The sequence below is a fragment of the Suillus fuscotomentosus genome (assembly GCF_016647785.1).
Source record: "Suillus fuscotomentosus strain FC203 chromosome Unknown F5891scaffold_14, whole genome shotgun sequence".
Lineage (NCBI taxonomy): Eukaryota > Fungi > Basidiomycota > Agaricomycetes > Boletales > Suillaceae > Suillus > Suillus fuscotomentosus.
In genome coordinates this window covers 396,742-411,169 of record NW_024539526.1, presented here as the reverse complement: position 1 = coordinate 411,169, position 14,428 = coordinate 396,742, and the positions used below count along the sequence as shown (strand labels likewise).

Below are 14,428 nucleotides of genomic sequence, written 5' to 3'. Positions count from 1 at the left end.
TGAGGGACATTCGGATAAGCAAGATAGTAACAAAGTACTGGCTGGAACACCCCTTTCGTACCTCGCAGTCGGCGCCCATCACGTTTGGCTGCGGAGTTACTGGTACCAATGCAACGCTAACGTCCAGCAAAAAGGACTCAGATTCTGAGGAGTCGGACCGATCGGCATTGGGGAGCTCTCATGTTTACATTCCGAAATGGGTTAATCAAGATTGCCGACTGGCGTGAACATTTTCTGTCGCGATCGATGATCGACGAGCGGTTGAGGCCAGGTGTAGTCCAAGGGCAAATTGCACACTTTTGGTTGAATAGTGCAACAAGTCCACTCGTCATTTCATTATGAAGTCGACCATGGATCAATCTCTTATGATTTGGTCGACATCACGATCATGTTCTGTTCTCGTCAAAAGAAGGCGTTGCGAGGGGTTGATGAGGTTAACTTAAATACGCACTAGGTAATCGATAATGAGCATCTCCTCCGACTCTGACTGTTGCTCTCAGATTGCGACCGTACTTATAGTGAACACGTTGCCTTATGCCACTGGGCCATTTGTTAGCAGCCAAGAGTCCAAGACTATTACACGTAGTGCGGAACTTGGCGCTTCGAAGTAGAACAGAATAATTTGTTGGCATCGTAAGAAGTTGGGCTTGGTCCACAAATTAACGTCATGCGATACGGCAAGGACGGAGCCAGAGTCTTGGCATGTTCAAAACGACTACTGTACGGTGATAGAACGCAGGCCTGCATGGTCTCTGTGAGGAGTTCAGGAGTTAGCTTGAAGCTTGAGCCCTCGATATCCACGGTTCGGGACAAGGAAGGATACGGAACGGCAGTGTTAGCCTGTGTCAGCATGACAGTTGCCGAGATTTGTGAATCTCAAAATAATCATTACGATTCTGACCAAATTAGGTTGGAACCTCCGTATTTGGTTTTATTTTGGTCGTTCGATCACTCTGATTTTTCCTCCCAAATATATAAAGTCCGTTCATCGACGGGGCTGACACTCTCCCACTCCTTCATCCTCGCCCTCCTTGACACACCCGTCAATTCTCGTTCCAAAAGTGCCCAAGACACTATAGATATCTTCTGTAGGGCTTTCCCCTCCTCCCCCCTCTCCATCGTTTCCCATGTCCGCGTCAAACGTGGCCAAGGAGCCCGGTCCACAAGGCGAAGAGTCGCCCGTTGTCCGCTCACCCTCTCCCGAAGAAAAGAAGAAAAGAGAGTACAAGGAATTCGGCCATGACGAAGAGAAACCAACTCGTAGGTTTTTACCCTCTGGCCGTGCTCCCTGATCTTACGTTAGCCCATTTCTACTCCTAGACGCAAATGTCGACATGTCTTTGGTGAGTAGTCGCCTGTGCCTGTAGTTAATCTTACTTTCTTACCTGGTCGTTAGATTGAGTTGAAAGCGGAAGACCTCTACGATAAAGAAAAGGTTGACCTCGAGACCATCGTTATTGAAGATGTCTTCAAGCTCCTTCAATGTAGCGAGGAAGGTCTCAATGATGAAGAGGCACAGCGTCGTATCGAACTCTTCGGTCCCAACAAGCTTGAGCAGGAAGAACAAAATGCGTTCTTACAGGCATGTTATGCTGCACACTTCTGCAGCGCTTCCATTTACCTCTCTTCCATAGTTCTTGAGTTTCATGTGGAATCCCTTATCCTGGGTCATGGAGGGAGCTGCACTAGTCGCCATTGTATTATCAAACGGTAATAATCAACCACCAGACTGGGAGGATTTCATCGGTATCGTCCTTCTCCTTTTCATCAACTCCGCCATCGGTTTCTATGAAGAGCGTAACGCTGGTAATGCCGTCAAGGCACTTATGGATTCCCTCGCTCCCAAAGCAAAAGTCAGACGTAACGGCTCCTGGTTGGAAATCGAATCTTCAGGACTTGTTCCCGGTGACATGATCTCGTTCAAGATCGGTGACATTGTTCCCGCAGACTGTCGTTTGACGGAAGCCATCAACGTCTCCATTGACCAGGCTGCCCTTACGGGCGAGTCTCTTCCTCAGAGCAAGAAGTTGGGTGATCAGTGCTTCTCGTACGTCATCTTTCGTTTACTGCAGTGCTTGGCATTAAAGTCTACAATCTACTCCCAGGGGTTCGACGTGTAAGCAGGGTGAGGCGGAAGGTGTCGTAATCTCCACTGGCGCCAACACTTTCTTCGGACGGGCTGCTTCTCTTGTGGGCCAAGACGATGACACTACGGGTCATTTGCAGAAGATTCTTGCCCAGATTGGTTCATTCTGCTTGGTATCGATCGGAATCTTTGTGCTCGCAGAGATTCTTGTGCTCTATGCGGGCTTCCGCTACAGCTACCGTCGTGGTCTCAACAATATCTTGGTGCTCTTGATCGGTGGTATCCCCATTGCCATGCCAACTGTCTTATCCGTCACTCTTGCCGTGGGTGCCCAACAATTGGCCAAGCACAAAGCCATTGTTACCCGTATCACCGCCATCGAAGAGTTGGCCGGTGTTACCATCCTTTGCTCCGACAAGACGGGTACGCTGACCACCAACAAACTTACCATCGATCGGGCCACCATTCGCACATACGGGCCCTTCTCTGCCGATGATGTCATGCTCCTTGCCGCCTACGCTTCTCGTACCGAGAATCAGGATGCTATTGATTCGGCTGTTGTTCAGGCTCTCGGTGACTGTTTCACGTGCATCGTGCTGGAATTAAACTCCTGGACTTCAAGCCCTTCAACCCCGTTGACAAACGCACGGAGATCACTTACCGTGAAGAGTCGTCCGGCATGTTGAAGCGCGTTACCAAGGGTATGACTGGTATCATCATCGAACTTTGCTCGCGCAACAAGACCGAGGAGCTTGAGAATAGACTTGAAGCTGATGTTGAGGAATTCGCTACGCGTGGTCTTCGTGCCCTCGCTGTTGCATACGAGGAGCTCGATGGCCAAGACCCAGAAGGTGAAGGTAACGGTCTCGAGCTTATTGGTCTTCTTGCCATCTTCGATCCCCCTCGTGAAGACACCAAGCAGACCATCGATGATGCTCTTGCTCTCGGCGTGAAGGTGAAGATGGTTACCGGTGACCAGCTTGCAATTGCGAAGGAGACTGGTCGTCGTCTTGGTCTCGGTGACCACATGTATCCCGCCAAGGTTCTCAAGGACGGCCCCGCTCCTGGTGGCAAACACTTGTCACTTGATGAGATGATTTTGGATGCCGATGGTTTCGCTGGTGTGTTCCCTGAGCACAAATATGAGATCGTCAAGCGTCTCCAGGGTCTTGGTCACCTGTGTGCCATGACTGGTGATGGTGCCAATGACGCTCCCGCTCTTTCCCGTGCCAATGTTGGTATTGCTGTTGAGGGTGCCACAGACGCTGCTCGTGGTGCTGCTGATATCGTGCTGACCGAGCCCGGTCTTTCCACCATCGTCCACGCTATTCGCGGTTCGCGTGTCATCTTCCAGCGTATGCGCAACTACTCCATATACGCTTGCGCTGTCACCATCCGTATTGTTGTATGCTTCGCGATCCTTGCCTTCGCGTTCAAGTTCGACTTCCCTCCCTTCATGGTCCTGATCATTGCCCTGCTGAATGACGGTACTATCATGACACTCTCAGTTGACCGTGTTCTGCCCTCAATGACACCTGACTCATGGGACCTCGCTGAGATCTTCGCGTATGCCGTCGCTTATGGTATCTATTTGACCGCGTCGACGTAAGTAATACTTTTTTTCACATCGGTGTCGAATTAAATCATATCCTGTAGTGTGGCTCTGGTCACTATCATCCTGGAGACTACGTTCTTCTATGACAAATTCGGTGTCACCTTCAATGGGAATCCGTCTCCTTCTGGTTCCAATGATTATCAACTCCACATGATCGTCTACCTCCAGGTTGCTATCATCTCGCAAGCGTTGATCTTCGTCACCCGTTCGCACGGTTTCTTCTTCATGGAGCGCCCTTCTGTTGCTCTCTTCGGAGCATTCTGCGTTGCGCAGCTTGTGTCTTCAATTATCGCCGCCTACGCCAATTTCGGCTTCACGCAGATCCAGGCGATATCAGGTGGATGGATTGGTATTGTGTGGGTTTGGGTACGTATATCTGTGGGGCCTTTTTCTGTACTTTTGCTCACTCATGAATCCCTAGAATATCGTTTGGTTTGCCCCTCTCGACTGGATCAAATTCGCCATGAAGGCCACTGTTATCAAGAAGCTTCGCCAACGTCACGAGGCAGCACAAGCAGCACAGGCCATCACTGGTGTCCCCATCACTCGCACCCAATCTCGCGCTGCTTCGATCCACGAATCGTTATACTCGAACCGTGTGTCATTTATCCGCCGTGCTGCTCGCAAAGTCGGCTTCGGATCCAAGATTACGATGAAGCCCGAGGAGCTTCAACGCTTCAGCAGTATTCAAGCACAACGTACGGGTGCGACACTCGCTCGCAATCCCAGTCGCACCGCTGCTGCATAGATTTTGTGAGTTGTAGAAAGGGAACGAGTGTTTCGAGATCACCCGCAGCAAAGCAAAACACATGGAACGATGTCACCTGTAATCTAATAGATATTATCAAGGCCCGCCGTCTCGCATGTGGTGTCATCCCTCTCTTTGCCTATTCCTACTCATTTCATGTCACCATCACACGTACATATATACGCATGGCATTGGATCTGGATACCTCGTGCCTGTTTCGTCGGTTGCTCTTGGTTTGATTTTCTGTGGTTCAGGCCATCTGACGTGTTTACTCTTTCCGACTTTCGACACCCACACTCTTTTTTGCCGCTCTTCTCTATAACTAATGATTGATCGCTCAAGCAGTAGTGGGCCATTTAATAAGTGCCACTCATGTATAGATTCCTGCGTTTGATGTTATGATCCAAGAAATGTCCACACAGTACATATGTATTTCGTAATTACAATTTAAAGACAGATGTCGTTTCATCGCACGCAATGGGCTGAGCAGAGCGATGCGATCCATCAATATCAAGGTCAATATATCAGAAACATGATCGAAAAATTGATGTGGATACGCTTTGCTGTCGGTTATGTGTCAGACGGGAGACCATCAAATCTGGCTGGCTCCTTCGGGTTTCAAGGCATCCGAGTCGGTTTCCGGTCGTACAGGAACCGAAACGTATCTTACTACTGATTCCTGTGTCAGATGATTGGAATCCCTAGGTGAGGAGAACGTTAACGTCCGTGCCGATGCGAGCGACGAACCCGGAATCAAACTTGAACGTAGACGCAATTTAATCTCGTCCCTGCCAGCTAACATCATGCAGGAAGATACGACACTGGCAGTGGAAAGAACACGCATGCATGTCACTGTCAACGGTCATACGCCACTCATTGGTGTGAGTACATGTTGCCGCGGTCATCCCTGGGGATACGGCAGGCCAACGAATAAGCATAGTCTGGGAATGCATTCGGATAGTTCGGTTGTCCGTTTTATTGTGGGCAGCCGCGACGAAAAGGCTAGAGGAACTATGATTCCGAATAGTACCCCGTGGTTGGCACGAGGACTCATATTTCGTGGGACTTGAAGCTTTTTGAAGTGTGCTGACAACGCAGGGTGCTCGATACTCGCTTCTGCTTGTCCATCCGGGGCTGACCGTGGTTGTTCGGTCGAACGTATGACAGATAGCGTCACGGATCCCCATGATTCAGATGGATAGCTCGGAACCCGGTACCGTACCAGTGGTTACGCAAATCGATTGTACTTCCTGGGACCTGGGACGGAACGGCAGTGTCGTGAGGCTCGGTCAAAGAGTCTTCTACATCATTTGTTTTAGTAGCGGGCACAAGGGTGTCCAATGCCACAGACTCCACTGCTCAGGCTCATCCTAGCGTTGATGAATCGTGGAAAAGAAGTTCTGGTGCCGGCGGTGCCGCAGGGTCCTGTCTTCCTAGGGCTGTCAGTGAAAGGCTTTGTCCATCATGATGCATGATGGGCCCATATTGACATGGACATCTAGGCCTTTCGTAGTTCAATCGGACGTGTGGGAGATACCAAACGTTGACTAGGACTTCTCATAGCTATCGCGATAGCGCATATCGTAGGTTCCGCGATTATTCACACATCTATTTTCAAATGTTTTTGACCATCAGCTGTATGTTTTTAGTCGGGACATGCTAAAAATTTGGAGTCGACACTGGAATCGATTACTTATTCTTCCGCCGTACACTATGGATTTCAAACCGGATAACAGCAACCGTGGACGAGGACGACCGTCAACCAGTCAGTGTCGGTGTCATCGCGAAGAGCCGATGCAAAATTATCTGAAGTTGCAACGACCAGCTTACCACTGGTCGGCTTGTGAAGAGTCGAGACCTGCCTGCGAAGGATTAGGTTACGAGCAACTGATATACGAATTCGAGAGGCTATCTTGAGACCTATTCGTCGACATTCGAACCCTTGATCTTTGTATCTGTGTCCAAGTCGCAAATTCCTTCTCAAACCAATCAAGCTCAGCTACGAATCCGATGGTGTGGTCACTCGCTAGATTCATGATAGCAGCTAGGCAACGCGCAGCTTGGGTTGTTATCGATGCCACTGAAATTAAAGCAGATTGCCGCTCTATTTCCGTTGTCTGAGGCAATTTTTTTGGCATCAGAGTGATCCTGTGATCTTATAACGAATGTCTTGTCATGAACTATACATTGGTCCTAATGGTGGCATCGTCACAAGCGCCATTACTGCATACGTGCAAGCCTGTGCATACCGTGTAGAAGGCTGGTCGAGATACCGCCATTGTGGATTATCTGGCTACCGTGCCCTCAGATATTTCCCCAGAGGAAAACTCATGGACCCAAAAGGAGTTGAAGCTCCTTGGTTTCGATATTGGCTGTGAAATGTGGGTTAGACTCCACTATTGATCAGAATATTGACCACAACACCCAGAAGCCCCGCCATGACCAACTTCAAGCCGGAGTTCACTATGGTCATGCTGCTGTTTGCAGTACAGTATTGTCTCCCCTGCTTGACGCACTTGCCTGTCGAATTCATTGCCTTGGCACCATGGATATGTTGGATAACCAAGACGTCGTTCATGCACTGGACGGACGGTGTCGGTATCCCCGCGAGTTACCTCCCACGAATTGCTACGCTGGGCGCTCGCGGCTTCGTCACGCAAGTTCTTATAGGAAACTTAAAAAGCCAAGTACTACAGTGTAAGAATGAGGTTTTCGACGCCTCGGCTAACGCCAACATGCAACGACTACTGCGCAATGGAAACTAACTTATTTCAACTGGAAGTAGCGTAGATCTGTTTTCAATCATACTTTAACGCTTGCTGGTCAGAATTTCAAGAAACAAAAATTTACAAAGTTTAAACATGGCCCTTGGAGCCCCCAGGACAACGCCCCATGACCGGAAATGACACTATGAGGCTATGGGGAGGCTGCTTGGCACCTTTGCAGCATTGCTGATGCATGCGAGGACTTCGGTGGTCACTCCGATCTATCGGTGGGACTCATACTTCTTCACAGCGAAGGCAGCTTGTCGGGCATCAAATCCTTTTCTAATTTCGATTCAATAGGGTCTGGAGAGCTGATATATCTTTGGCCAGGCTGCCAGTCTCAGGTTTAACCTCAATATCCAGGTCTGTCCATTCTTCTTCTTCACCACTTGAGTGATATATATAAATTGAATCATGTTCTTCATCAGCCTCGACTAAGGAACACTGCTGCACAAAGTGAGTGCTGCTGTGACGCTGAGCTTTTGCCTGGCTTGTTTTCTTGCTTGGTGGAGGCATGTCTCTGATGTCAAGAAGATTTGGGCAAACTGTGATATATAAGTTCAATTTGTTTTGTAAAAATTTGAAACATCCCCGCAAAAAACCTGAAAATGGTAAAACAGTGTATTTTGGGCATGTTCCTTCCTAAAAATGTCTAAGGAGTCACAGTAATGTATTTCTCAGACTCTGAGGTTGTATGGACTCTGGAGGCTTCTTAGTGACTATATACTTGTTGTAGACCCGGAGTACTGGTAATCAATTGAGCTATCACCTGTGACGCGGCATCCTCCCTTAACTTCATGTTTCGTCTTTAAGTACTTCGAACTGCTGCTATATCTCGGTCATCAACTAGCAATATCAAAGCTACTATGTCACGATCTCGGATCAGTCCTGGTGTGGCCTACCTTACTCGTGGTTTGCTTTCTGTCATTTTTCCGACCGCTTCTTCCGTCATTATTGTAGGACGTCTGGCTTGTCTGCAAGGTTTTCCAGTCTCCCCATGGCTTTTGTCGGCGATGGTTTTGGGTGCAGCGCCTCTGGGGCTGGCAGCTTATATTTTCGTGGATGAGTTATCGCAGCGACGAAAGGCCACTGGACTCGGTGCCAGACTCGTTCCTCGTATCCAGGGCAGATGGCCTGGAAATTTGGACACGTTAATGAACGTGATCCTGATGCTTGAGATCGAATACCTCGGTACAGTTTCTGTTCCATGTATTCATGTTCGTGCTTGACTTCTGTCTAGGACAATCTGTGCTGGACGAGATGAAGGAACTCGGGCCAACTTTGAATTATCGGTGCTTATGGGAGGACTACATTGTCACCACGGAGCCCCAGCACGTCAAGGTAAGCTCCGATTTATATCCAACGACGATACAACCAAGCTCCATACAGACAATTCTTGTAACCGATTTTCATAACTACGTGAAAGGTATGCCCATAAATCATAAATGCTGTTTATTTACATGTAATGACTTATGTCTCGCCGATGCAGGTGCAAAGTTCAGAGAAGCAGCTGATTCCATCCTTGGCACGGGGGTATTCAACTCGGATGGTAAGTGTGAGCCAGAGAGCCTTTTGTGCTGCAACTTATGCATCGATTGAGGTGAAACATGGAAGTAAGCCATACATTTGAAGATCGTTCCTGATAGGAAACCTCAGGCGCGCTTCTAGGCTTCACCGAACCATGACACGACCCTTCTTCACCCATGATCGGATAAGCCACTTTGAGATATTTGACCGTCATGCGAATCGTGCTATCGCCTTGGCGAAGGACCGTTTCAGGATGGACATGGCAATTGACTTCCAAGTAGGACTTCAAGTCGGCATTTTGAGATCTTTTGTTGAAAAGCTACCGCAGGATCTCATTTCGAGATTTACACTCGACTCTGCATCGGAGTTCCTGTTTGGACATTGCATCGATTCACTTTCCGTCGAACTTCCTTTCCCCGACAACACGTCAGAATCCACAAATACCAAGCCTGGTCCGGGAGACAGTGCTGCAGCCTTCACACATGCCTTCTCTCAAGCTCAGCATGCAATCAGTCGTCGTGTCATCACTGGGGCGGCCTGGCCGATGACTGAGATTCTTGCTGACAGCACCGCACAACATATGAAAGTGGTCGACAAATTCCTAGATCCGATCCTCGAAGCCGCTCTGCAGGAGGCATAGCACGGCTGCCAAATCAGATGCAGATGAAACTGCGGACGACCAAATTTTTTTGGATCATCTGGTGAAGCTGACATCGGGTAGGATGGCACGTTACCTGGGAATTTCTGTTGTTGAAATATTCTTTTCAGACTTCAAAGTCATTAAAGATGAGACATTGAATATATTGTTGGCAGGCAGAGATACAGTAAGCTTGCAATCACCTTTCGAGTTGTCTTGATTGGTGACCAGCAATATTAGACAGCCTCGACATTGACTTCGGCTATTTATTTACTTGCGATGCATCCAGAGATCCTCTCGCGGCTCAGAGAGGAAATCATATCCAAGGTTGGACCGACTCGCATGCCTACATATGGGGATATCAAAGAGATGAAGTACATCCAGGCCGTTCTCAATGGTGCATATCTTTGTTTCCTGTCGGACGTAGGGACGTCACTCATCTGTTTCAGAAACGATGCGCCTTTTCCCTGCTGTGTGAGTGATTGAATTTGATTTCAGACGTCGTCTTACCATAAATGCCTAGCCCCTTCAATGTGAGGTATGTTCTCGGGCTACTTCAAAGATGCTAGACTTGAGCTGCGACCTTTCAGGGAAACCGTACATGACACCACATGGACATCCCCCGAACCTGGGAAGAAGCCACTGTTTGTTCCAGCAGGAGTCATGTACGTGTTCTATTTGATCGTTTAGATTCTCGCATAACTGCTTGAATAATTTCAGGGTCGTCTATTCAGTGTTCCTTATGCATAGGAGAACAGATCTATGGGGACCAGATGGTAGGGTGCTTGAACTTCGTCTACATGTAAACTACTGATCTAATTGGACTCTGTTCCAGCGTTGGAGTTTGATCCGGATAGATGGCTCGACGAGCGCATGCAGAAATATGTGCTTCCTAATCCCTATATCTTCCTTCCATTTAACGCGGGACCGAGGATTTGCTTGGGGCAAAATGTATGTCGCTTGTGGAGTTATTCATTACCTCTACCCGTCTCATGCCCTGTTTCGCACCTCAGTTTGCGTACAACCAAATGTCGTTCATGCTCATTCGTTTGCTGCAAAACTTTTCTGCGATTGCATTATCTCCCGAGCCTGCAATGCGCCCACCTGCGTGGTGGGCTGACAAAGACGGCCGACAGGCCATTGAGCGATTCAAGCCGAGACACCATTTGACACTTTATGCCCAGGTGAGTCCCTCTGATATGATTTCCAGCCATCTAATTAGGTTCTCCTCACAGGGTGGTATGTGGGTCAAGATGGAAGCTGTAGATGACACCGAAGTCATACAGTGACTACATAGCTACATACAGGCACATCGGCATGTCCTATTACCAGTATTTTTTTTCTTGCAAGTTTGAAGAATGGCCTACAAGTGTAAAGCTTCCACATGAACAGATTTCTTATTAAACACAATCGATATATCAGCAACCTTGTAAAGAACGAGAAGTAATGATTTTGGGACACAGTTCAAAGAATGGCGCACTGTTCTAAACAGACCCTATAAGTAACACCCTATCATCCCAAACAATGAACGTGTCCATCGAATTCCGAGAATATAAATATTCGCTGTATGAGCGTCAGATTAATAAATGATTGTTTTAGTTGGAGGTCGCAGAGGTGGAGGAAGTGGTTGCGAAGCCGACACGGTGGTCAGTGGTGTCGAAGACAGAGTAGAAGCGTTGACTGTAAAGCAGGTGATCAGCTTTATACCAAACAAAGTCTTTAGATACATACAGGAATGAGTAACCGTTGATGAAGTCGAGGCCACTGCCAGAGTTAGTACCGATATCATTAACGACAAGGTAGATGCTATCGCTGCTACCACCGATGTCGGTGTTAAGGGAACGGGGCCAGATTTGGGCATTGGCGGTGAGGCCGTAGTTAACACCACCAATGTTGAAGTTCAGGGTTTGCAGGTTGGCATACTGCGCAGAGGTGATCATCAAGAGGCCGGTGTTGTTATCCACCGTAGCACCGGTAGCAGATTGGTACTTTTGGAATGCATCTAGTATTCTCCAGTCAGTTAGGACGACCTGTTTATAACTAACTTGACATACCAGTGGCGATGAGAATGAGGGTGGTGCCAGTGTCGACAATACCAGCAGTCGCGGACAAAATGGTGGAGCTACCGTAGGCGATCGATTGATCAATGCCCCAGTAACTGCTAGCAGGCGACGTGGTTGTGAGAGGGACGTAATTTATTGAGCTCGTCGTCTTTGAGCTGTCGGAGCCACCAAAGGTGAGCTCGCCAGCGCTGCCACCAGGAGCAAAGTAGACTCCGAGTGCTTCGGTGCCAATGGTGCCCTTGCTGTAAAGATTGTCGGTGACAGTAGGGACTGAATCAACATTGGAAACGGTGCCCTGCGTCAGGTCAGTCGGTCCGACACCAAGAATTCCATCGAAGTTAGTGAAGCCTGTTGAAGTCTTTGCGGCACCGATAGATTGTCCGGTTATAACTAAACCAGAACTGAGAGTAACTGTGTCCAAGTACTCCTCTCCTGAAAAGCTGCCGGAACCATAATTGACGGACTAAAGAGTTGTTGTAAGCAACTTTTTTTGTAGCAAAAGGCGTGAAAAGACGTACAACCGAGTTGCCAGTATCTACACTAGTGCTGGTGGTTTGGTACGGAGTATTTGCACCCACCCAGGTGTTGGAGCTGCCCGTGTCAATAAGGAGCGTGTCTGAAAAATCTTTTAGTCGAAGATATCTGAGGTCATCCAACGACGAGTCTTACATTGATTCGCAGGACTGCCGACACCAACTTGGGCAGTGTAAACAGTGGCAGCATTAGTGATGCTGAACGAGGAGCTGCCAGCGCGCTTGTTCGTGCTACCAAATTGCTGCATCGCCTGAGCACGAGCTCTGTCAGCGGCGGCGATATTGAGAGTATCAGCCCTAGCGTTCACCCTAGCGGTGAAGCCGAGGGTTGACGAAGATTCACGGCGCAGGGGAGACGCGTCCACAACGGACAGCGCAATGAGAACAGTAGAAAGGAGAGTCTTGGAAGGGAACATCTCGAAGATCTGAAGGTACTGGGTGAAGAATGAAATCAGCTGAAAGTGAGGCTTCAGTCATCAATGCAAAGACTTTATATATGTCGTGGCCTCCAACTGAACCATGCGATACCCATAGCATCGATGTAAGACTCGGAACTTGCTGTATTTTCGTCCCCATCCTAGGGGGTCACGAGATATCGATTAGAGCTTCCCTGCAAAAATCGCTCTTCCAAAATCAATATTGCTGCACGCTGTTGTCACAAGAAAATGATCCATTGCTATAGAAATTAGAGAGCCCAGAGTTCCATTTTGGCAACTGATCAGCAGTAGCCCATATGACTGACCGGACTGTGAGCACGGTGGTATTCCAGATCGCCATCACGATCAAGAACGTTGCCTACCACGTTCCATAATTAGTGCAAAGAACATAGTGTTTCGCCTATCAGACAGAGTTGATGGAGGACCCTGACTTTGTGCCCCGTTAACACGGTAAACTTTCCCGGAATGTGATGAGGGCTATACGTTTTCAGACTCGTTGTAATTAATAATAGCAGTGTAACTGAAAACACACCATGAAGAACCACACACATAGCCAGTACCGCCCCAGGAAACGAGTGCTATGATCTCAAGTATTGCGGCTTGAGACCTAACGTGACACGCACGTTATGTTTGGCATGTTACCAGGCCCGTACAGTAACGTCACTTATGCGATAATCGAAGGCTGCCCACGCACCGCGGGTCAGAATCTGTGGAGTCCTCAACGTTTTGAACGAGGCCGCCTGGCAACGCATTGTTACGAATGATTTTTGTTGGTGGTAAGAAACTTCATGAAACTCCTGTGGTGGCATCATCAAGCCCGTTGACAAGCCAAACTGGTGATGCTGAGTAAAATTTATGATGAACTGCTAAGGCTACTGAGTACTTACCGAGTACTGAATAGGTGAAAAGCAATGCATTTGAAAATTGTAACTCAGAAGCGCCCAACAATTGTCTCTGGATTATGGTTTGATTACAGTAGATACGATCATCGACTCAACACGACAACCATCATGCACGTGACGTTCGGGGTGCACAGGGAGAACTGAGCCCACTCCTCATCAATTTGACCACGATATGCATTGCAAAGCATCCTCATGACTTCTTCGTAATTAATACACTTTCCGTGTGGCGCAACTTTGCCGGGCACCTGGAGTCTTTTCATCTAGAACGCAATTCCAAAAATTCACCGACCTGCTCCGATCGCAAGCTTTGCATCCTTGTGCTCGAAATGATGCTTTTAATAGCGGACGGATCTACGAGGGGCCGTGAGCATCATCGGAAGATCTTCGAGTACAAGGTGGTTAGGCGATATGGGGTCAAAGCACTTGCTGTAGAAGTCCAGTGCACTCGGAATCTCTTTCTCACGCAGCTCTCTCCTGATTGGTACACGGTACGCTGGATTATTACATTGCAATATTTTCATACTACGACATCAGTTTTATCCCGTGCTGAATTCATACCAGCAGCAGATGAATAGGTTGAGCCGCTAAGTAAGGTTGTCGACACCCTGCTTGTGCGTCATTCGGAATCGCTAGTAGTGCCCACAGTGAGTCATTTGAGCCATCATCAATATTATCATCAAACCACCCCGGCTGCGCCTGTAAACGATGGAACAGCTTCGATTGCCGTCGTTACCAAGCGAGTTATGATAAGGAAGTCTGCGCTTTGGGAGGCAGTTCTCTGGAAGATCGCTCTCGGTCTCCCGAGCACTCGCCCCGGCGGCCTATCGTCGAAAATACACCATGTGCGTATCCGGTGTCAGTGCCTCAATCATGTGGCACCCTCTCTTGATATTCACGCTGTCCATATGAAGTCCCATCCATTTCAAAGCGCCATGATCTTGAATACCCCATTCGAATGTCGGTTATCATATAGATATCTCGCCGACTCATCAGCCCTGAGCGTCCGCATGTAGAGGGACTTCGTGCGACCATCGTATTGCCGCAATCAACAAGATGGTGGACTAAATTCATTTGGTTCTCCTTTGCCATATCGTGCCACTCCTGTTGTATTCGCG

General features: G+C 48.4%; 5 protein-coding genes across 5 annotated transcripts; 4 read left to right on the top strand and 1 right to left on the bottom strand.

The window, feature by feature from the left end:
* Nucleotides 1–964: 964 nt before the first annotated feature.
* On the top strand, nucleotides 965–4,921 carry F5891DRAFT_1163206 (uncharacterized protein). Its single transcript, XM_041365313.1, has 8 exons — nucleotides 965–1,260; nucleotides 1,321–1,343; nucleotides 1,397–1,582; nucleotides 1,635–2,047; nucleotides 2,106–2,679; nucleotides 2,709–3,691; nucleotides 3,743–4,067; nucleotides 4,123–4,921. Exons 1-8 carry the CDS (start codon nucleotides 1,128–1,130, stop codon nucleotides 4,447–4,449), a joined length of 2,964 nt encoding a protein of 987 aa, XP_041228683.1. The 5' UTR covers nucleotides 965–1,127; the 3' UTR covers nucleotides 4,450–4,921.
* Nucleotides 4,922–6,726: 1,805 nt separating this feature from the next.
* F5891DRAFT_1171713 (uncharacterized protein) lies at nucleotides 6,727–7,214 on the top strand (the record flags this gene model as incomplete). Its single annotated transcript, XM_041365553.1, has 2 exons — nucleotides 6,727–6,830; nucleotides 6,881–7,214. Exon 2 carries the CDS (start codon nucleotides 6,888–6,890, stop codon nucleotides 7,212–7,214), a length of 327 nt encoding a protein of 108 aa, XP_041228682.1. The 5' UTR covers nucleotides 6,727–6,830; nucleotides 6,881–6,887.
* An 866-nt stretch (nucleotides 7,215–8,080) lies between these two features.
* On the top strand, nucleotides 8,081–10,667 carry F5891DRAFT_1127360 (cytochrome P450; the record flags this gene model as incomplete). The annotated part of the gene is made up of 15 exons (XM_041364174.1): nucleotides 8,081–8,405; nucleotides 8,455–8,555; nucleotides 8,604–8,640; nucleotides 8,704–8,767; nucleotides 8,883–9,018; nucleotides 9,070–9,330; nucleotides 9,362–9,458; nucleotides 9,510–9,565; nucleotides 9,619–9,775; nucleotides 9,828–9,852; nucleotides 9,969–10,043; nucleotides 10,099–10,154; nucleotides 10,214–10,329; nucleotides 10,392–10,562; nucleotides 10,614–10,667. 15 exons carry the CDS (start codon nucleotides 8,081–8,083, stop codon nucleotides 10,665–10,667), a joined length of 1,731 nt encoding a protein of 576 aa, XP_041228681.1.
* Nucleotides 10,668–10,820: 153 nt separating this feature from the next.
* F5891DRAFT_116523 (acid protease) lies at nucleotides 10,821–12,766 on the bottom strand. The gene is made up of 5 exons (XM_041365387.1): nucleotides 12,111–12,766; nucleotides 11,960–12,057; nucleotides 11,433–11,904; nucleotides 11,110–11,380; nucleotides 10,821–11,058 (listed from the first exon to the last, which is right to left on the bottom strand). Exons 1-5 carry the CDS (start codon nucleotides 12,388–12,390, stop codon nucleotides 10,974–10,976), a joined length of 1,206 nt encoding a protein of 401 aa, XP_041228680.1. The 5' UTR covers nucleotides 12,391–12,766; the 3' UTR covers nucleotides 10,821–10,973.
* Nucleotides 12,767–13,846: 1,080 nt separating this feature from the next.
* Nucleotides 13,847–14,426, top strand: F5891DRAFT_1020515 (uncharacterized protein). Its single transcript, XM_041361129.1, has 2 exons — nucleotides 13,847–13,957; nucleotides 14,028–14,426. Exon 2 carries the CDS (start codon nucleotides 14,057–14,059, stop codon nucleotides 14,324–14,326), a length of 270 nt encoding a protein of 89 aa, XP_041228679.1. The 5' UTR covers nucleotides 13,847–13,957; nucleotides 14,028–14,056; the 3' UTR covers nucleotides 14,327–14,426.
* The last annotated feature ends 2 nt before the right edge of the window (nucleotides 14,427–14,428 follow it).